The sequence below is a fragment of the Nuphar pumila genome, chromosome 16, assembly GCF_984573655.1.
Source record: "Nuphar pumila chromosome 16, dmNupPumi1.hap1.1, whole genome shotgun sequence".
Lineage (NCBI taxonomy): Eukaryota > Viridiplantae > Streptophyta > Magnoliopsida > Nymphaeales > Nymphaeaceae > Nuphar > Nuphar pumila.
The window spans coordinates 15,878,142-15,902,282 of record NC_143264.1 but is presented as its reverse complement, the minus strand read 5'-3'; the positions used below and the strand labels follow the sequence as shown (position 1 = coordinate 15,902,282).

At 38.0% G+C, this 24,141-nt stretch overlaps 1 protein-coding gene across 1 annotated transcript; it reads left to right on the top strand.

Moving 5' to 3' along the window:
* Positions 1-18,216: 18,216 nt before the first annotated feature.
* Positions 18,217-20,011, top strand: LOC149813017 (ras-related protein RABA5e-like). The gene is made up of 2 exons (XM_089991631.1): positions 18,217-18,709; positions 19,515-20,011. Exons 1-2 carry the CDS (start codon positions 18,382-18,384, stop codon positions 19,829-19,831), a joined length of 645 nt encoding a protein of 214 aa, XP_089847757.1. The 5' UTR covers positions 18,217-18,381; the 3' UTR covers positions 19,832-20,011.
* Positions 20,012-24,141: the final 4,130 nt, after the last annotated feature.

Here is a 24,141-nt window from a genome sequence, read left to right as displayed (position 1 = left end):
GATCCGAGCCCATTTTGGATCGGGTCCGATCTGGGACCATTAAGGACCGGGTCGGATCCGGACCCGGTTTAATCCGGGTCATACTCGGGTCCATGTAGGACCGGGTCATACCCGGGTCCATGTAGGACCGGGTCATACCCGGGTCCATGAAGGATCGGGTCATACCCGGTATTCGTTCTGGACCGGGCCCGACCCGGGTCTGTTTTTGGACCGGGTCCGACCCGGGCCTGTTTAAGACCGGGTCTAACCCGGGTTCTGTTCGGGCTGGGTCTGATCCGTATTAAGTATGGGTCGGGTCAGACCCGGATCCCATTTAAAACTGGGTTGGATCCATAAAAACAGGATCCAAACACTATTGAGACTGAATCGGATCAGGAACCTGATCCGACCCCTTCCGGAACCGGTTCAGAGCCATTTTGACCGGTTCTTTCCAGTTTTTCACCGGTTCCGAGATGCTGAGACTGTATTTTCATAAATATAATGAAATACAGGGATTTTGGTATATGGTTATAGGGTTTTATGAAACTTTTGTTCATATTAAGTACCACTTTATAAGGTTCAGAACCGGTTCGGACCCTTAGATGACCGGTTCGGGGCAGTTTCAGACCGGTTCAGAGTGTTTTTAGACCGGTTCCTACATGTGGACCCTGGGTTTTACCCATATGAGCATGCGTTTGTTATTTTTCATTCTTTATAAAGTATTTATTTTGAATAATGCATGACTTATGCATGTTAATTCATGTATTTAGCATTGGTTAAGTTATGCATACTGATTTTAAGCATGAATTATAACTAAATTTATGACAATTAGTTTATAAATTTGTGTTGTAGTATGAACTGATATTATGTCATGAATATACATGCATTAAAATGTGTGCATGGGTGTGCTCCATAATACGAATAGGTTTTTCGGTAAAAGATTTTGATTAACCGATTCCTGTAATCACCAAAGTGATCTGAGTCGTGTTAATTAAAGATTCTTTGGACCGTATTAAGATTCGTAATTATGATTGTGTGTGAATTTATGAAACATCGATTCTACCCAAAGGTAGGTCGTTGTGTTCCAAATTTACACAGGGTGTGATAGTAGATGTGCATTCCAGCCCATGAAGCATGTTCGTACCCAAAGGTACAGTGCTGAATTGCCTCTGGATTCATGATCTACTAGTTTCACCAACTGTAGTCAATTCCTTGAGAATTGAAGAGACGGAGCAATTATGAGTATTGTCGTTTTCACCAAAGTGAAACGATAATGGCTCAACTATGCTTGTCTCAGAAAAGGTGAAAAATAAAGGGTCTCACTTTTACCTTTTCAACACGAGTCTCGTTTGAGCAATAATAGTAACATCTTTCTGTTTTTTCGTTCCTTTAATTTATCAGGTTCCTTCCATATCGACGGTTCTAGTAGTATCCCTATCTTAGACGGATCAATTTTTTCTGATTGGAAAGAAATTCTGTTATTCACTTTGGGCTATATGGATTTAGATCTGGCCCTTAGAATTGACGAACCTCCCACTCTTACAGAGCAGAGTACAGCTGATCAGAAGGCTGCCTCTGAGAAGTGGGAGCGCTCGAACAAACTTAGCCTGTTGCTTTTGCAATCTCGGGTGGCTAAGAACATTCAAGGCGCAATTCCTCACTGTAGGTCTGTGAAGGAATTTCTGGGAGCCATTGAGGCTCAGTTCGTCACTTCTAATAAGGCAAGGGCCAGTACTCTCATGTCCAAATTAGTGTCTATGAAATATGCTGGTGACAGTCACATCCGACAGCACATTTTGGAAATGAGGAATATTGCGACTCAACTGAATGACATGAAGTTCGCCATCTCTGACTCGTTTTTAGTCCATCTGATCTTAACCTCATTACCTACTGAGTATGGACCCTTTAAAATCTCCTACAACACACATAATGATGAGTGGTCTTTTAATGACCTCTTGAGTAAGTGTGTTGAGGAAGAGGAGAGGTTGAAGGGTGAGAGGGTGCCAAGTGCACATATGGCCTCTCATAAGGATAAGCAGAGGTCGAGGCCAAAGAAAAGCTCCTTCAAAAAGAAGAATCAGAAGAGAGCCACTGGGGAGAGTTCAAACTCTCAGGCGAAAGCCAAATCTCAATTTGGTGGCCCTTCTATAATGTGTTTCTTCTGCAAAAAGAAAGGGCATAAGAAGGTGGACTGTTTGAAGTTCAAGAAATGGCTCGAAAATAAAGGTAATAAGTCATTTGTTTCTCATGAGTGCAATCTAATTCATGTTCCATTGCATAGTTGGTGGATTGATTCTGGTGCTACGGTGCACATTGCCAACTCTTTGCAGGCATTTCTGAACAAAAGGGAACCAACGGAGCATGAAAGAAGCATCTTCTTAGGAAATAAGATGCGTTCACATGTCAAGAGCGTTGGGACCTGCAGAATTGTGTTGGAGTCGGGATTCATGTTGGATTTGGTCGATACATTTTATGTTCCATCTTATAGTCGGAGCCTAATTTCAAAACTTGATAAGTTTGATTTTGTGTTTAAATTTGAAAAATCTGAACTTATTATTATGAAAAATTCAATGAATATAGGTTCTGCATATATGTGTGATGGTTTGTATCGATTAAGAACCAAACTCCAAATTCAGGAATCTCACTCCATTGAGAACACAATGATTGGCAATAAACGTGGTCTAAAGGATGATCAATCCTATTTGCTTTGGCATCAGAGATTAGGACATATCTCGAAAGAGAGAGTCCAAAGACTCGTGAAAGAGGGAATCCTTGGATCCCTTAATTTTACGAGTATAGAGCCATGTGTTGACTGCATAAAGGCCAAGCAGTCTAACACATATAAGAAAGATGCCAAACGCAACAATGGAAAGTTAGAGATAGTGCATACGGATGTCTGCGGCCCTTTTTCACCGTGTTATACGGGTGAAAAATATTTTGTCACCTTTATAGACGATTACTCACGGTATATGTATCTCTACTTATTATCTGAAAAATCTGAAGTCTTTCAAGTTTTTAAGGACTTCAAGAAAGAAGTAGAGAAACAAACATGTGAAGTTATTAAGGTTGTCAGGTCAGATAGAAGTGACAAATATTATGGTCGTTTCACAGAGATGGGACAAAAGGAAGGTCCATTAGCGCGGTTTCTAAAAGAGGAAGGCATTGTACCTCAGTATACCATGTCTGGTAGTGCTTATTAGAATGGTGTAGCTGAGAGGAGAAACCATACGCTTAAAGAAATGGTTCGAGCGATGTTGAATCACTCAAACCTTCCTTTAACCTTGTGGGGTGAAGCTCTTAGGACTGCAGTGCATATTTTGAATAAGGTTCCAACGAAGGCTGTTCAAAAGACTCCTTACGAGTTATGGACAGGTAGAAAATCTTCTTTGTCATATATGCACATATGGGGATGTTCAGCAGAAGCTAAATTGTATAACCCACATATAAAAGCTTTTGATCCTAGGACAACTAGTGGTTTCTTCATTGGTTATCCAGAAAGATCGAAAGGCTTTAGGTTTTATTGTCCATCTCATACACCATAGATAGTGGAAACAAATAAAGCAAGATTTCTTGAGAATGGTTTTGTTGGGATAGATGCATCTCAAAATATTGATTTTGAGGAAATGCAGGATTCAGGTTCTACACCTGCTGAGGATAATGACCCGATTTTCTCTATCATTGTTCCTTCGAGTAATGTAAGAGAAAGTCTAGTCAATGAACATCAATCCCAACTAGATCCGGTTGTTGATGAGGATATACAACAACAACAGGATGCAGAGGCTCATTTTGAACCACCTGTAGCACCTGTATGGAGGTCCACCAGAATTAGGAAATCTGCTATCCATCCAGACTATGTGGTGTATTTACAAGAGTCAAATGATTTCATAGACATTGATGAAGATCCCTTCACATTTGCAGAAGCCATTGAAAGTGAAAGATCAACACATTGTATCAATGCCATGAAAGAAAAGCTTGACTCTATGGCAAAGAACCAAGTGTGAGATCTTGTACCTAGACCTGATGGAGTTAGACCTGTTGGTTGTAAATGGGTTTACAAAACCAAAACAGACTCTAAAGGTCATGTGGAGAGGTACAAGGCTAGGCTTGTTGCAAAAGGTTTCACACAGATAGAGGGCATTGATTATAATGAGACTTTTTCTCCTGTCTCAACTAAAGATTCATTAAGGATAATCATGGCCCTCGTAGCTCATTTTGATTTAGAGTTGCATCAGATGGATGTGAAAACCGCCTTTCTGAATGGGGATCTGGATGAGGAGGTATACATGCAACAACCTCCTGGTTTCAGTATAGATGACTCAAATAACTTAGTTTGCAAATTGAATAAGTCAATTTATGGACTTAAACAGGCCTCCCGCCAGTGGTATAAGAAGTTCAATCAGGTAATAATGAACTTTGGATTCACTGAAAACATTGTTGATCAATGTATTTACATTAAGACTAGTGGGAGTAAGTTCATAATTTTGGTTTTATATGTTGACGATATTCTTCTTGCAACTAATGATTTGAGTCTTTTACATGAAACAAAAGACTTTCTTTCCTCTCATTTCGATATGAAAGACATGGGTGAGGCCACTTATGTCCTTGGAATCGAGATCCGTCGTAACAGAACTAAGGGTGTCCTTGGCCTATCTTAGAAATCCTATATCCTTAAGGTTCTTAAAAGATATGGGATGGAGAATTGTTCTCCTAGTTCAATACCTATAGTGAAAGGGGATAAATTGAGTTTGAAGGACTGTCCTCAGGATGATATTGCGAAGGCTCAGATGGATGCTGTCCCATATGCTTCAGCAGTTGGGAGTTTACAGTATGCGCAGACCTGCACTCGACCTGATATAGCATTTGCTGTGGGAATGCTTGGTAGATATCAGTCAAATCCAGGCATTGCGCACTGGAAGGCAGCAAAGAAGGTCATGCGCTATTTACAAGGAATGAAAGACTATATGTTGACCTACAGGAAAGCTGACCACCTAGAGGTCGTTGGATACTCTGATGCGGACTTAGGGGGATGTATTGACAGTAGAAAATCCACTACTGGATACATTTTTCTTCTAGCGGGTGGTGCTGTCTCATGGAGAAGCGGAAAACAGTCTACCACTGCTGCTCATACCATGGAGGCAGAATTTATTGCTCTATACGAGGCTTCGTCACAGGCCATTTGGATAAGGAACTTTATTATGGGTCTTGGTATAGTGGACTCTATTGAGAGACCATTAAAGATCTTTTGTGATAATGAAGCAGCCGTGTCTTTTTCAAATAACAACAAGAGCTCAACATCGTGTCGACACATGAAGTTAAAATATTTTGTTGTTAAAGAAAGGACTGAGAATCATCTGGTATGTATTGATACAATTGGGACGAAGGAAATGACTGCAGATCCCCTTACTAAAGGGCTAGCACTGGGATTGTATTCCCAACATGTAAAAGGGATGGGTCTTTTTGATTCCTTCTGATGTATGACAATACATTAAGTAATCACATTTGTGTTTATGTTTTGATTCTCTAAGGTTTTGAGTTATTGTTGATTTTGCATAAATGATCTCTCATATGGGTTAGAGAGAATAGCAGAATAACAATATTAAAGGACCAATAGAATAGGTGAGAGACCAACCTATTCATAAAGGTAATTTCTTTACATGCCTAAGCACTGAAGGTGAATTGTAGTGTAGTACAAGGAAATATGATATTTCATAAAGGGGTGTTCATATCCTTGACTCATACGATTCATCCTTGTGATAAAGGGTGGCATGTGAACCCACATGAAGAATTAAATCGAGATAACGGTAAACACCTCGATTTAGTACACTTTTAGTGTCAATGGGTCAAGTGGAAGAATGTTGGACATTTTGGGTTTTCGGGTCCAACCCACAGTCTGACCCGGTTTGACACCCTGTTAGTGGGTCACGTAAGTGATTGAATAATGGAGGTAGTGGGTGGGAGTTACGTGAATGTGGAAAGACCACATTCACGTAACTGCCCAATTCTCCATTATATAAAGAGGTTTGGGGTTACGAAAATGATGAGATTTCGTAACAATTCCCTGCCATATTGATTGTTCTGCATTTAGGCACAACAAAACGGGTCCTGCTCACCGTCGACATTAGGCCTGGGCTCATTGTGGGCGTCGACCGGCTGAGGAGAACGCCAAACTTCCTACACGATCAATGGCGAATCCAGGTACGCTCCCTGTCTCATTGTGTTTACAGGGTGATCGCCAACATGATAAAAATATGTATTTTTGTTCTTTGATGACATTCTCAAACTGGTGACGTTTCAGGCCAGTTTTCCTGCAACACCACAAGATACCGCGTACCTACACAAAATCTAACCATGGTGGTATCACTGTAATTTGGCATATTCGATAAATGAGCACAATCAAAGGCTTTATGAAGTTGTAGGCATCATTTCTAACACTAGTCAAATTAGCATCTCTAACCTAGGTGGAACCGCTAGAGAAGCAAACATAGTTGGATCAAACCCACTTGGTGAGGCCCTAAAGAAGGCCATAGAAACTCTAGTGCTTGCATTGTTTCAAAAAACCCACTATTAGCCACAAGGGTATTATCCTGCCTTTGGTAATCCCTGGCCTTTCTAGGCCAAGATGCATCTCAGCCACCAGAAGAACCAGGCGGAGTAGCTGCGGTGGTCATTAAACCACCACCAACCACCAGGCAGAAATCACGACAGGAAGGCCGCCTGCCAGATGAAGGCTCACCTCTGGCCTTAACAAGTCTAGTGGGAAGGGGAGTTCCACCTTACCACGGGCGGGGATAACTTTTAATATACCACCCTATTTTCTTTAGTTATAGGTTTGAATATTACTCACCATTTCAGCCACATGGCAACCAACCAACCAACCTACCTCCCCTGCTGATATGTTCTTATTTTGAGGCTTCGTATCCATCAAGGCACCCTAATGGATCTTATCTACCAACTCAAGGTCTAAACACTAAAAACAAGATATCCATTTCATGAAACAAACCAAACAGATTGGATCCCTCAAGATAAGGTCCAGTCGCCCAAGCCCAATATATACAATGACATTGTTGGTATTTTGTAAATTTGTGGGTCCACCTTGAAGGATGCCCCGTCCCTTTTTAACATAGACTAGATGGACATGTGATGGTTTTTATGAAGTTCTTGATTTAGGTCTTATCTAATTTTGGATTTTAGCATTGGTTAGGTTTTGTAATTCCTAAGTGATTTGCTCTGCTGTTAACTGTAGAAATAAACCCAACTTTAAGACCTCATATCTCCCTGCCTTGAACTTATTTAGGGTTGAGATTTGAACCGTAGATTTCTTGACTTGTCCTAAGACTAGCCTTAAAAAATCATGATTTTATCAAACCCCAATAAAGAAAAATAGATTTTCTATTGGAACATGCCAAGCGTAAAACCTAGTCCAGCGAGTCCTGTCTCTCGTTCTATCTTTCCTAGTTTTGAGATCATTTATCTCCAACCAAAATAAGTTAGGGTCTGATTTTTGGTCAGATCTTTCCTCAACATGTGCCTAGTGTCCACCAATTTTAGATTTTTTCCACATTCCATTTGAGAGAGATAAATTTTTCCTAAAACCTGTCTGTCCCAAACAAAACCTATTTTGAGGCATGTCCCTATTCTAACCCCCTATTCCCTATATCAGTTCGCCTAGCCCAGAATGATTTTGACTTTGCCCTTTGAGCATAGTCTTCCTCGACCTCTCTAGAAGACTTCCACAAAGTCTCATGACTTTTAGTGCACTTATATGGGCATACTGAATTTTCTATGAAAATTGGTCGGTCTCCTAAACAGAACCATTCTAAAACCATTTTTTGTTTGACCTATCCAACCTAACCCATACCTAGGTTCAAACCCAATCCCACCACAAGCCCACTAGAGCATAACAATTGGTATCAGAGACCCAACCCACCTAAGCGAAGTTAAGACCAAACACCGAAGATGAATTCCAAATTTATTGCAAATTCGATAGAAGGTCTAACACCAAAATCAATGGTATTTGTATAGAGGATGTTAGAGCTAGCTTACAACAAATCTTGAGTAGGTTGCAGCAACTCCAAGTAGACGTACGAGCTACTCATTAGCTGCCATGACCCATTGAAATTGATTATGGGTTACTCGGAAGAAAGCACGACCAACCAAAGGAGAAGATCTCGCAAAAATCCGTATGTGAGGAGTGCACGGGAATCGATCGAGTTCTCGTAAATGAGAATTCAGAGACCAATCTTGTTGATCCTATTGATGCACCTTCTGTAGCCGATGTGTGCCTTCTCCACTTGCAGCCAACAAAAGTGTTTGCTATCATCCTTCTTGCGAAATTCATAACTTCGCAGAAGGAAGCAAAGGTTCTAAAATCCAACGTTGTTGCGGCTTGTGCGCATTGCAATAAGGCGCTCCCTAGTTCAGAAGCGAAGCTGGCTGACTCATGCCTTTTGAAGGGTCATGAGTTGGAGGTCTAGAGCAAAGATCATATTGAGGGAGCTGACCTCGCGGTCGACGCATGCCAACTACACATGTTGTGCCCCCTCATCTGATGGAAGCTAATGGACTACTGCAAGCTGCCAACTGATCCCGCTTGAACCACGATATTGCAAGGAGTTCTCAATGAGTTTGATAAGGCTGAGGTCAAACCCCATATGCGACATAAGAGGAGTCTCCAAGATAAGAAAATAAACAATTTTTTTTGGTGACAAAAGTGAAGGCAAGGGTGTTCGAACATCCCCTATTGGTATGTAGAATGAATGTCCGTTGTGAGTCTCGAACTATGGAAGAACGCTAAAAAACCCATGTTTCATATTTCCAAAATGAAGCAGAGAATAAGGCAACATCAACCAAGATGCATGTAGTGGATCAAAACTATGTGTACAATCTCGGAAGAGGCCAACAATAGGTTCACCACGGTGTAGGTGGCTCCATTAGTTAGAGGCTCTTCTGAGGAGTCTGCTTGCATACTTCTATGACACACAAGTTTCGTGGGTGTAGTGGGCTTGAAGAAAGTCTGGTAAATTTTTGTTTTTGGTTTCCCTATTGTTTTTTATTTTCCTCGTTGCTAGGCATGGTAGTGTAATACCTCGCTAATAGGAACCAAGCTCGTCTCAAACCTTGAAGGCACCTCAATCCAATACCCAACTTGTTTCTCTTAACCCAACCAAGTAGGAACCCATCTATACTCGTGTATCCAAACTTGAAACCTACCGCAACCCAAAACATTTTTAATGAAATTTATCTAGAACTATACCCAATTTGTCATGTAGAAGTTTTGGAAATTTTGGTGACTTCTTAAAATCATAACTCTCAATTCAAGTGTCCCCTTATCAATAAATTTTCATGTAACTTCCTTAAAGTGTTGAGAACGATTCTCTAAAATTTCAAAATTTTCTAATACACCATTTGTGTGAAATAATTTTTATACCAAACCCTACCCTAAACCAAACCCAGTTTGTTCTAAACTTGTCTTTAATTTTCTTGTAACTTTGAAAATACCTTTGACTCTGAGATTTACACTCAATCTCTTCTAAGATGTCTATCACCGTATCCCAAAATTTAATGATATTAGGTGGTACCATTTGGGAGAACCAGATTTTTTGTTAAAGCCTAATTGAACCAACCTGTCTTACCTAAACCCGCCCATCCCACTTATCAGACTTTCCTAACTTAAGTCCATTAAACCTAAGCCTATGTCCCTAACCTAAGTCCCTTGAACCTGGGACCCTCCAAGTATGGCCGTATCCAGTTAATGAAGAATGAAAGAGGTATCTCAAAAGAAAAATGGGGTGACCTTGCACAAGGATAGGAGTTGATTGATTGTTGGTACTGCCTTGGTCAATGCATTGGCTGCTTGGCCCAATTGCAAAAAAAGGTGGAACTGCATGCAACATGTTGGGAGTGGAAGTGAAGCTATATTTTGAGTAAAGCTAGATCTAAACCTGCAAATCTCGCTGAACTCTTATTGAGTTATTGAATGAAGCTGTTGGAGATCCAAAGTGTAGCTAGTAAACTGCGTGGGGCAATAGCACAATCGATTACACCATGGGGACCTTGATGGTGGTAGCTTGGACATCATTGTTTGGGCTGACCTGCATGGAAAAATAATAGCAAAGAATAAGTTCACTATCTATGTTGATTTTCTATGGAATTTGTGTTCTAAATCGCTCAGTGTTTATGGATTCTTAAAAGAATCACTCTAGTTGCCTCTTATAATCATGCCTTGTCACTGCAAGTAATGAAATAAGAGTGATGCAATAGTGTCATATTGGGTGTCTCCTTGAAATGCTTCATTGCCTAAGGGACTAGGCAAATCTCAAGGAAGATGGATTGATAAGTTCAAAGTTTGGGACATGTATCCACTAAGATACCCCAATAGATTATATCTACCAACCCAAGGTCCAAACACTCAAAACAAGATTCATTTCATGAAACATACCAAACATATCAGATACCTTAATCCAAAGTCCATTTTCCAAGCCCAATCCATGCAAGTGTGGATCCTTAATTTTTTAAAAGGTTTAAATACACAAGTTTTCCACAAAAAAATAAATTTTCTTTGAAATGGACTCAAAACAAATTCAGACTTTGAGAGAGTGGGGTCTTTTTTTCAAGGTAAAGAGCCTTTTCTCCTTCGATGAGCAGAGACCAACCAAACTAGGAACCCTCAATTGTTGTGTTTAGAATGACGACATTGCAGAAGCTCGTACCTCATACGCAATCTTATGAAAATGTGAGTTTGGTACTAAGAACTACCAAAACCTGAAAAATACACAAAATAAACAACATACGAAGGTTAGAACTATCACAAACTTAGAAAATTATACAAATAAATAAAATACAAACATAAATTAAAACCAAATCTCACATCGGGAATAGCTAGCCCTTTCTACAGTTGACGAATGCAGTAGGCACAAGCACCACTTCAGCTAGACACATGCTCTAAATGAGGGTGATACAAATGATTTGTGTCCTAGACTAATCTAGGTAGGCTTGATCGACTAGGCTAGGTCGGTTAGGCTTGGTGGACTAGGCTAGATCGGCTAGGTCTTTTAGATATTTTGACAAAGTGAGTACAAATTTCAGATGCTAAAATATGGAGAAATGACTCTTTATTTATATAGTTTTTTAGGCAGATCTAGATACATTTCCTGTGTATACAAGATCCATCTAGATGAATGGTTCATAGATGGCTTGTTTTAAATGGATGACTAAGATTTGTCTAAGGTTTATTGCCTTGGAAGAATATTTTCTAAGGAAAGTAGATTTTTGGACATAAAAGGTTTCAAAATAAGATTTTGAAAGGCAAAAAAGACAAATCTCATCCCAAAAGCATGCAAAAAAGGCAGTTGATGACATGTTGATATTGTCTAAATGGTGACAAGTTGCTCAGATGACAAGTAGTGTTGACGACAACTTTAGCTTTAACAAGTTAGGTTGTTAGAACTAGTCATCGATGACAACTACGACTCAAGTCTGGTATGGTGACAATCTGTGGGGTTCTGATGACAACTCAAGGTGTTCTCATGGGAGGATCACATCATCTTTTCGAAGTGAAAGGTCCTTTAATGGAAAATCAATGACGATGATGACAAGACTATGATGATAGCAAGGTGATGGTGACGATAATTCAAGAGGCTCTGCCGACAATATAACTTGTTGTTAGAGGTTGAAAAGTTGTTTGGGCCATAACTTTTGACTCCTATGTCAGATTGAGGTGATTTTTAGTTTGTTGAAAAGCTAAGAATATCCTCTTTAACTCTTTTCTTGGTCAAAAGTTGAAAAAGATTGATTTACAATCCAAAAATCATATTAAAGATATGTTTTCTTGAAAAAAGATAAAATTTTAAACAATAAATATCTTAGTCAAAAACTAGATGTCTACAAATGCTTCTTTTTGTTGTTGAGCATCCGAAGATCGATCAATAACAAATAAGTAGATTCATTGTCATTTGAAGAGTAAAAGATTGATTCTAATAAAGTATTTTTGAAAAGAGATCTTTGACAAAAGACATACAACTGGACGATTGACATTAGCTAAAGGTATGTATATAGCTCAACATGAGGGTCTCTCTATGGTGCCACACACTTTCAAGCAAAAGAAGTCTGGCCAAATATGATTGGTTTATCAACTAATCTAGTACCTTGCTTTACATGAAAGCTTTTCCTTGAACTCAGTGTTGTGAGCGAAAAGTCTTGCTGAGGTCAGACGAAGACGAAACAAGTGTCTGTTGCTTGAAATCAGATGAAAGAGGATTGTTGATTTTGACAAAGATAACGATTTTTTATTTTAAAATACAAAGATAGAGAATCTTTTTAGGGCAAAAGCATCGAAAAGACTGAGACATTCTTGACTTTTGATGGGATGAAATTAAATGATGGCTTTTCAGAAATGCGCCTTTAGAAGTAGGATTAGGTTTATGACGGTTTATGCATTCATCCAATGGGTTACCAAATTGCTCCATCAATCCATGAAACAACCTATGAACCAAATGTCTATCTATCTACAGGATGATACTAAGACAAGACTAACTAGGCTTCTCCTAATAAGTCATGAGACTATTGAGTTTTAAAAAACTATGTCAGCTCCAAGAAAACTTATTAGTAACATGTAAAATGAATGCATATGACATAACATGATGATGTACGATAAAATGCTCTGATTTGACTTATTTTGATCAAGATGATCCCGAAGTAATTTCTTGAGACAATTTTTTCTAACTCATGACAACTTTTTTTGAGAAAACAACGTAGAAGACACTTTATCTTAGCTTACTAGAAGTCAATATTGTTATCTTTGACAAAAAATTACTATGTTGACAAAATGCATTTTCAGACGTTTCTGAACCCTTGACTTAATGATCAATCGTTTAATATGGGAGGGTCTTGCCAATGACCAATCATCGGTCTCAGGACAAAGCAGAAACCTTATTTCACATGAGTGTCTTTTTGACTGAATGAGTAGCCATGCAAAGTAGGAGGTTTTGCCGATGACCAACCATCGGTCTTAAGATGAAACAAGTAATGACAATGATCTATATATTGTTGAAAACCTAGTTTGGATGGAATTTATAAAGATTGCATAAAATTTTTGTCAAACTAAATCTTGTTGTTGGATAAACTTGTAGGCCTTTGTGGGTCAAATGAGATGACATGAAACTCATGATATTAAAGAACTTCATGATAAACAATCGATAAGACCAAGATGACATTTATAACTAACAATGCCAAGTGTCATTATGCGATTTATTTTAAATTTTGGGTTTTTGTGAGCTTGAATCAGACATATCAAGCCACTCATTGTAAAAATTTTAGCATCTAATTCATTATGTATGATTTATACTCTTTTTTCATTAGAGAGACAAAATTGTATAAGATTCTTATGTGATAAGAAAATAGTCTATGTTACAGGAATTTAAATTCTTCATTTATAATGAGTTAAGGTTTTAGGTTTTTACCTATATGCATGTAACATATGTAGGAACCTTCTAATGAAATCTTAGTGCCTAAATTATTATGTATGAATTATGACAGAATTTATAATAACATATAAATTTTGTGTTATCAGTCCCGAATTAGGGGATTGTGTTTGAATGCATGAAATGGTTCAACAAGTGAACCAGATGGACATGTAATGGTTTAAGAAGTGAACCATATAGACTTGTGATATGTTCTTGAGCAACATGTGGGCCTATTGCAGTTGTGCGATAATATAATATTTTGTAAAAAATTATATTGAATGCAAAGTTTAAATTCTATCATGATGAATCATACATGTTTGCATACATTGGTATATATTGGTACATAATGGGTATACTGCTATGTTCGAGTAGCGAGATCACCCAATCAGATATTATATGACATGATATGATTGCTTGAGTTAGATATGACACTCATATGGCATGAGTGCATGCTATTAATATTGTGGATCCAAAATTGTTCTATGTGGAAAAAATACATAAAAGTTAAAGATGTGAAAATACTCAAATAATGTGCTAATGTTTCTCTTTAGTTCCTTTTAATAAGGTGAAATCCTTGGATAGCTGTTGCAGGGGACAAGGTGGTACTAAACTCCGTAGTGTTGTTTTTTTTGAGAGACTGATATTGTGGCTCATGTCCTTGGCCACGGTAGTAGGGGACCTTTTTCACCATTGAGACTCAAGAATAATATTGTTTTGGCTTCAATAGTTAAACATTATTGGTATACCAAGCAGTGTTGTCTAGGGTGGTGATTCTCTGATGGCGACAGTCTAAGGTGATGATTCTTGATGATGGCCCAAGGAACATTTGTATATTAGGTTAATAAAATATAAATTGTGTAGATGAAAACACCCCTGGTATTTTTTTATACTTCGATTTTTTCCCATGAACAATACTCACAAAAGGTGGGGAGAAAAACTTAAATCAATTGCTAATAACTTGTTCATGCATTAAAAAATAAGTAGCAATATGGAAGATAAAAGCTACTTAATGTTTCTTTGATTTATGCTTTATGCTATACTGTTGGATGATGTAATAATCTCGTATGAGAATTGTGGTTCTCACCTATATTTTATATTTCTAGGTAGTGAAACTCAGACTTAGCTGAGTAGCATGATGGTGGAACTAAGGCTAGAGAGGGTGGATCTATGGATTATGGGGTGTTCTTTTTCTAAGCAGTTGTGTTGAATGAAAAATATATGAACTTGATTTGAAGTTATTTAATTTTCATTAATAGTTTGAACTATTTTGTTTTAAGAATGGTTTAAAATGAATGATTGATTTGACGGTGGAACGTGAGTTCCAAATCTATGATGTGCCCCGTATCTTTGGGATATATTTTATTTTTTTATATAAAGGGTTCTTGTTATTGGTTTTTTCATTCATGGACTTAGTTTTAGTGGGCTAATATACGCTCGCGCTTGTGCTCAGGCATACCTCTTAGTGCTTAGTTCGGTTGGATTATTGCCATCGATAAGGCTTTGCATCATTTGCTTAATTTTATTTTTTAGATATTCAAAATTTTTTTTGGGGTCGTTAATCCAATATCAGAAATGCAACTATCTAGATTCAAATTGAAATTCAAACAAAAATTATAACATGAATTTTATTTTTATTTTCCAAAAATGTATCAAAAATTCTCAGATGTTACACATTGATCATCTTCATGCATATTTTATGCATATTCCATATGTTTTTACCATGCATTATATGCATATTGCATTTCAAACATGTTTTTTGCAGGAATCCCTAGCCAAGCCCTTAGGAAAAACTTACCCTATTCTATCTTAGGATCATTGTGTAAATAGATAGACATTAAGTCTTTAGGTTGTCGTAAGGATTGATGAAGAAATCTGATAACTCTTTTGATGAGTGAACCAACCGTCCTAAACCCAGCATTTTCGAAAATCAACACCATTCCATTCTGCTTCATTTCATTTCACCCTATCAAAAAAGCCAACACATCTTAGTATTTTCTATGCTTTTGCTCCAAAAAACTTGTCTTTGTCTTTTAAAAAAGAAGCCTTTATATCTATGTCAATCGCCAATTGTCTTTCATGTGATTTAAGCGATAAGACATTTGTTTCGTCCTCGTCTAATCGTTCGTGGTTAGGCAAGACTTCCCAATCACAACACCGAGTTAAATGGAAAGCCCTTGTGTAAAATAAGGCACTAGTTTAGTATGCAGTCTAACTTTGTTTGGCCAGACCTCTTTGCTTGTAAGTGTCTGGCACCGTAGATAAACCCTTATGTTGAGCTACGTATATGTCTTTAGCTAACGTCAATTTATATCTTTTGTCAAAGTTCTCTTTTCAAAAGTACTTTTCAGAGCCAATCTTTTGCTCTTTTCAAAGGCCTATATGCCTACTTTTTTGTTATTGATCGAGCTTCATATGCTCAACAACAAAGAGGGGCATTTGTACACCCAATTTTTGACCGAGATGTTTTTCGTTCAAAATTTCATTTTTTCCCAAAGTAAGGTACTTTCAATCTGATTTTTTTGCCTATAAAACAATCTCTTTCAAACTTTTACCAAAAAAAGAGTTAAAGAGGAGATTCACAACTTTTTAACAAATAAAAAATCAAGGCAATCTAACATCAGAATCAAAAGTTATGGTTGAAACAACTTTTCAATCTCTAACAATAAGTTAAGGTCGTTAACCCCTATTGAATTGTCATCACCCTTGTTTTGTTTCCATCATTATCTTAGAGTTGTCATCATTATCCTTGAGTTTTTGTTAGAGGACCATTCATTTCAGAAAGATGATGTCATCTTTCCCTAATGATACCATAAGTTGTTGTCAGGACCCCACCATTTATCGTCGTTGCCAGATCATGTTGCCAATTGTCATTAATAACTGCCTCTAACGACAACTAACTTGTTGTTAAGGCTCAAATTGTTGTTCGCACCACTTGTTAAAGCAAGTTGTCGTTAGTGTTTCTTGATATCAACTTGTCACTAAACTGTCTTTTATGCACTTTTGAGATGGAATTTGCCTGTTCAACATTTCAAATTCACATTTAGAAACCTTTCAAGCCCAAAAATCCTCTTTCCTTAAAAAACTTCTCCTCCCAAGATAATAAACCTTGGCCAAATCTCAACCGTCCATCAGGATGGATCCCGAATATGCAGAAAACATATGTAAATCCGCTAGAAAAACTATAAATAGGGGTGCTTCCTCCCCCTATTTAAGATCTGGCCCTTGCATTCTGAGCACTATTACTACTAAAATCTTATCGAAAACTAAACCTAGCGTAGCCTAAGTCTCCATCGGACTTAGTTTAGGACCCAAATCCTTTTGTTTCACCCCCTTTTGGAGCTCACGCCTAGTCGAAGAGCCGCCCGTGCTCGTCAACATAAAAAGAGCTACCTAAGCTAAGCTCGAGGTGTGATTCAATTCTCGTTTTCATTCATATTTTGCTTATTTCATGCATTTTTCTAAGTTTGCGATAGACCTAACGTTCAAATGTTGTTCATTTTGTTGTTTTTCTCTCGAGTTTTGGTGGTTTCTACCATCAAACTCGTTTTCTTTTAGGGTAAGATCTAGTCTTGAGTAAAAAATAAGTTGCATCGTCAGATTCCAACTAGATTGCAGTTACAATCAATTTTATCAAGTATATATCTTGAAGGGCAAATTTAATACATCAATATTTAAACAACTCATTTTGACTTGTTAATAACGTGAATAGCCCGTTATTTTTAAAGTTGTTGGTGCCGCAACCGCGATGATTGTGCGCGTGGTTTGTCTAAAGATTACCGTTTACCTCGGTTGACACCTATGGTGGTTCTAATAATAGCTCCCACTACACTACACTACACTAACTACACGATAGGCAAATTACATGACATAATGAGCGTGACATACGGGGAGAGGATGCATTCAAGCACTCGTCGTGCCACTGCCAACCATTTGAGCCTGCAATATGATTGCACAAAGATTTGTGCATCAAGCACCTGATCACCCTTATCTTAAGGACGGTGGCGATGGGGTGCTTAATGCACAAATTTTTGTGCAATCATATTGCACCCTATCCGGACTCGGCATTGCACGTAATACCGTCTTACCAAGAGTAAGAGATAACTCTGTCTCTGTATAAGCTCATTCTATTTTCATTTAGGTGTAAATATTTATATAGAACGGAGAATTTTAATCAGGCTCACTTTCATCTGCTTGCTTCAAACATAGAACGCGTCAGGGGACAGGGACCAATAAATGTGAAAATTTGGACAGAAAATGGCAAGGTTGACAATTTCATGATCGTCATGTCAGTATCGGTATCGGTCCTGAATAGTTGGGCTGCCGATTCAGCTGTATCTGTGTATCGGCCCAAAAATAATAAAAAATTATTACTTGTGTCAATTATTATGTGACACATGTTAAAATCATTAAAATAATTTAAAAAATATTTAAAAATTATATTAAAAATCTCTGCCGTGTATCGAAATTCTGCCAGATACGATTCGTATCGGCCGATACACCGATGCTGATAAAATTTTCCAGGGTCTCCATAAAATTTCCCGTTACTGCTCATTTTCCTATCACCGAGACGCACTTAATCACTTTCCGTTCGAAAATTTAGCGCACCAACCAACAAAATCTTACCGCTCTCTCTCTCTCTCTCTCTATAGATTGTCGGGCTTTACTCGCTCGCCAGTCCCCCACCACCACACAAGAGAACCCAACAAAATCTTGCCTAGCAGGAATACCTCTCTCTCTTTCTAGATTTAGAAGACTGCCAGGCTTGGCAGTAGTCCGCACCATAAACAAGGAAAGAAACAGAAAGAAGCAAGCATAACCAAGGAGGGACTGCAGGTAAAAGAAGAAGGTCCATAGTGAGTTTGTTCTGTGGAGAGAGAGAGAGAGAGAGAGAGAGAGAGAGAGAGAGAGAGAGAGAGAGAGAGAGAGAGAGAGAGAGAGAGAGATGGAGGAAGACGAAGGGGAGAACTATCTGTTCAAGATTGTGATCATCGGGGACTCGGCGGTGGGGAAGTCAAATCTGCTGTCGAGGTTCGCGATGAACGAGTTCAACCAGAACTCGAAGGCGACCATCGGGGTGGAGTTCCAGACGCAGTGCATGGAGATCGAGGGGAGGGAGGTGAAGGCCCAAATCTGGGACACTGCCGGCCAGGAGAGGTTCAGGGCCGTCACTTCCGCCTACTACAGAGGGGCCGTCGGCGCCTTGATCGTCTACGACATCACCCGGAGGACCACATTCGAGAATATCGATCGTTGGCTCGAGGAGCTCAAGAGTATGGCTTTTTCCTTGCCACTCCCTGCTTTCCTTTTCCTTCCTTCCTTCTTCTTTGTCTTCCTCTTCTTTAGAATTTCTTTAGCTTCTCTCCTAAGGAGTTGACCCTAATTGTGTTTTGGGGCATTTTTCTCCTCTCCTGTGACCTTTTGGCATTTATGTGTAATATTTTCTTGGTGGTTTTCTATCTAACGTTTGGAGTTTTCCATTTGTGGGGCTTTGTGGAAATTGCTGCAATGACAAAGATTAGTGAGAGATGGTCTGAATGATTTGTATGGGAGATGATCTGCGTAGGTTTCTTGGTCTCCTGTATCTGATTTTTGCTCTTTTTTTCTCTTGGATTTGAGAGAATAACTATAGATTTTAGTTTTCATGGTTTTTATTGTAGAAATTGAACTTAAGTAGTTGCTAGGATTTTGCTGGAATCTATAGAATTTGATCTGTATAGCGTGTCTCCTTTAACTCTTACAAAAGGTTTGCGTGTGCGTGTTTTTTTTTTATCTGGAGTGTTAATTATTTAACTTTCATTCAAGGACATTGATGTCCATCACTGTTTTCGAAATATTGGGTTTACGTAGGAGTTTAGTGCTTGCTTTTGCTTGAAGTCCTCTGTAAATTGGTAAAAAGTTGTCTTCTGATTTTGGAACCATTTTTTACAAAGCTCATAAGAAGCAGAGACCCATGAAAATGATTTCATGTGTTTGGTGGAAATCCTTTCCTTTTCAAGTTTTGTAAGTTCTAGTTTTGTGGTATTCCTTCGGGGTTTTGTTTTCACTTTGTTCAGTTTCGTGGCAAAATATATGCAGCTCACTCTGATACCACAGTGGCAAGAATATTGGTCGGGAACAAGTGTGATCTGGATAATATAAGGGATGTGAGCATAGAGGAAGGGAAGGTTCTGGCTGAGAAAGAAGGGTTGTTCTTCATGGAGACCTCTGCATTAGATTCGACAAATGTCAAAGCAGCTTTTGAGATTGTCATCAAAGAAATCTACAACAATGTGAGCCGCAAGGTCCTGAATTCTGAAGTATACAAGAAAGAACTGTCAATGAACAGAGTGAGTCTTGTTGATAGTCAGAAGGAAGAGTCTGAGGAGAAAAAGAGCAAGTCTTCCTGCTGCTAAGGAACTTTTTATTTGTTTGATTGTTTTATTTTGTGGGATTTCAGCCAATTGTATCTCAATGAGTCTTCCAAACAGATTCTTAGTTGGGGTTAGATTTTTGTGGTGGTTGTCAGTGTTTCTTTGCCTTTCCTATGAATAGGCTCTTCGATATACTATAATGACTGGAAAAGAATTATTGAATATTGTATTAGACACAATGTAGGCCATTTTGTATTATTCGATTTTTTTTACTTTGAAAAGTGAACCAAGTTTGCTACCTTTTGAAACATGTCTTTCAGACAATCCAACCTTGAGCTGAAGCATTTGACGTTAACCCTCATCTGTAATGGACGAAGTATTACACTTCTCCCATGAAGATTCAAAAAGGAATTGAAGATTGATTGCATATTTGATTCCTGGGTCATATACAGCAATGTCTCATTCATCAGTTCACCTCATTATCATATCTTGTTGTACTTTAAAACATAGTAACTGCTAGGGCATTGTCTCCATAATATTATGTCACATCAATCATAGCAATTTTATATGATAGGAATTTTCTACCTTGCAGTGATTGGTGATTTTATATTTTTAAGCTCAAATGCTTGATTTTTGTTACAGAGTTACTTTCTGCAGAACTTGATCAATCATTGACCCTGTAATAGCATTTTATGTTCTATTTTGCTATACTTATTTTTTCTAAAGAGCATATGATATTACACCTTGAATAGTGAATCTCTTGATAGTATAATCCAGTTTTTAAATTATAAATATACCTGGCTGGATATCATTCTGCCCAAGAGCTTTGAATTTTAAACCCTGGAATAATGTTATTCTGTTTCAGGGCCTTACTGCTTAAATATTGCTGCATCTAAAAACTACAAAAAATTTAACACAATATAGCAAACTCAGGTTCAGGTGAAGTTATTCTACAATTTTGCAGTTCTTGTTGTTGAATTCAAAATCTGAGAAAGAAACTGCTTGAAAAACCAATTAAATACATTACAGCTGTAACTTCTAATGTGCCAACGATACTGCAAAAGTTTGTTACTTATGTCACTTATATGATTACTAAGTTATGGATCTTGATGTTATTCTGGTCACATCAAATGAGATGATTGGCATCTCATTGAGCCAACCTGAGAATGACATCATACTCAACCTTGCTACTGGTCATTGTTTGAATTAGTAGCAGGTCAGCCAAGATAATCCTTGGATTCTCACTGTCTACAAGTTCTTGCACAGTTCCTTGATGTCATATTATAAAGTTTTCAAGTACTGAGAACTCATCCCTTTTCCAGCTTTCAGCTTCAAAGCAATACTATGTTTTTGCTGGCTAACCTATAGAGCTCATGCTGTTTGTATGTATTTCTAACAGATGCTCATCCACTTGTATAATCACTATCATAAGAAACACTAAAAGTAATAAACTTTAAGCTAGTAATCGCTATACGATTTAGCAAACGTAAGGACAAATCGTTGTAGCTTCCTAAACACTATACATATTAATCGCTATATAGAGTAATCACTATCACAAGAATCACGATACATAATAAACCCGAAGTCAGTAATCGATATACGTAAGTACAAATCATGAAACAGTTAGTGGCACTTCTGTGTTACACTTATTAAGGAAAGAATTATATAATTACAACATAGAATTATCGGGATACACAAATCATAAATGTTTATTCACTTGCGCTTGACGAGTCAGATAGACCTATAACTCGTCTCTTGCTTGCACTTGGTGGAGTCTCTTTATTCGGTGGTTTCTTCGTTCCCTTGATCTTATTAAACCCACTTGTAATAAACTCAGCCAGTGACCCAATTTTTTTACTCAAATTCTGCACGTCCTTCTGTAACTCTTTATTATCACTCTTCAGCATCGCAAACCTTTAGTCAGACGATACCTTCTCCTTTGGGAGTCGTGTTTGCTTTTTATAGTGTACTGTAACAAATGAAAATATAGTATCCACCGAATGGACACGATGGACATTACGTCTATGCTGAAAGATGACATGCTTGGGGACAAGAGTGACCTCACTTTCAGGTTTCTTCTCCTCGATCTGTCGATTTTCATGCATGGGTTGTCAATATTTTTTAAAATAGTTGGGGTCATATTGTCGTTCTTTATAATCACATGGTATGGCACAAACACCTCCTTTGTTCCAGTTATCAAATTATTCCCTGAAGCGTTCGCGCCAATTCACGTTTGTGTCCCCACCACTATTCATCTTCCTTTTCAATGCCAGGGGCAATTTTGGTATTGACTGTCCCAAGCCAGCTTGTAGGAGTACTCAACTACCATGCTGCATCTCGGCTTCACATTTGCTAAAGAGCCAGATATCGCATATAGATAGTCTCGCAGCCTCGACAACAATCCCGTCATCCTTGTCCTCCCCATCCCTATAAGGTCTTCACACAACCTATACAATCGAGATTGTAGTTTAGATATAAACATAATTATTCATGCAAAATGCTGAATGTGATAACGATTTGTACTAAAGAAGACAAAATGTTGAACATGATTATTAGTTAAGAATGCTAAACATTACAACGATTTATGATAATGAAAGTTAGATGCAAATGAGATAACGATTTGTACTAAGAAAAATGAAATGCCGAATGCGATGATTACTTGAAGATGCTAAACATTACAATGGTTTATGGTAATGAAAGTTAGATGCAAATGCAATAACGATTTGTACTAATAAAAACGAAATGCCGAATGCGATGCTTACTTGAGGATGCTAAACATTACAACGATTTACTATAATAAAAGTTAGATGCAAATGTGATAACGATATGTACTAAGGAAAATGAAATGTCAAATGCGATGATTACTTGAGAATGCTAAACATTACAACGATTTACGCTAATGAAAGTTATGAAAATGAGATGATTTTTAATAAGACAAAATCCTAAAGCGGTGATTACTTAATAATGCTAGATCATATAACGATTTACGGTAATGAAAGTTAGATGCATAGGAGATAACGATTTGTACTAAGGAAGACAAAATCATAAAGCAATGATTACTTAAGAATGCTAAACATTACAATGATTTTAAACCATTTACCTCATTTAATTGCAACACATCTAAAATGAATTGAGCATTTTCGCACTTGACATTTATTGAAGCCCATGCGCCGATCATGGGAAAATCACAAACCGCTGGGCCACATTGAATATGCAAGACGACAATATGCTCCCAAGTCTAGGTCTACAAAAACAATATATTAGTAAGACTACAACCTTCAACGAGCTTAGTCCACAAGCACTAAATATGCAATAAACAAATACCTGAACAAATGGCTAAACCCTCCTGATGGTTTTCGTACCCCTACTCGCACGGTAAAGTTGATTGTACAAGTGTGCGAGCATAGCAGCACCCCATGCCCAGTTGTCGACTTCATCTAAATCTTCCAAGAACTGCAGCCACAAGTAACTTATTCTCGATCCAGAACAATCGAAAAATAAAGTAAGTCCAAAAAAAATAAAGAAGGAAGCCACACAACTCTTGGTCAGCTGCTTCAGATGCACATGCAGCAGACCGACCTTCCCATTTATTATAAAAAAAATGAACTTTCATCGATGAAAAATTGCCTCCACGAGAAATACACTCATGCCATTCCTCCATCGACATTCCTAGAAGGGCCGTGCAATTGTCCTTTGGGTTATAACTTGAATCCCGTGTTAGGACAGCACTGCCATGACACTTAAGTCTCGTAATCCGTGCCACATCTTCTAGGGTCATGGTCATCTCAAAACCTCCAAACTGGAACGTGTTTGTCTTATGGTTCCACTTATTGACCAGGTGGGTCATGGTGTTCCAACAATTTTCAAAATAATGTTGGTCTAGAAGGCCGCCGAAGTGCATCTTTCGTAATCGGTCATTCTGATATTCACTCAGTTTTCTGAACCACAATAGAACTACAAGCCACATACACCGCCCTTTCAACTTTTCACCTGCTGCTTTGCTTCTCTTTTTACATGCCTGTAACATAAAATATCAAATCACAGTTAATCGCTACACCTAGTAATCGCTATACAGAGTAATCACTATACAAAGTAATCACTATCACATTAATCACTATACATAATAATCACTATCACAGTAATCGCTATACAGAGTAATCGCCATCGCATTAATCGCTATCGCATTAGTCACTTTAAAGATAAATCACTATACGTCATAATCATTGTACATAGTAATCACTATACATAATACCTACAATAGTGCATCATGACATACAATAGCGATTAACGTATCTTGGTTACATTTTTCTCCTCTTCATCCCCTCCCTTCCTCTGCTTTTGTACTTTTTTCT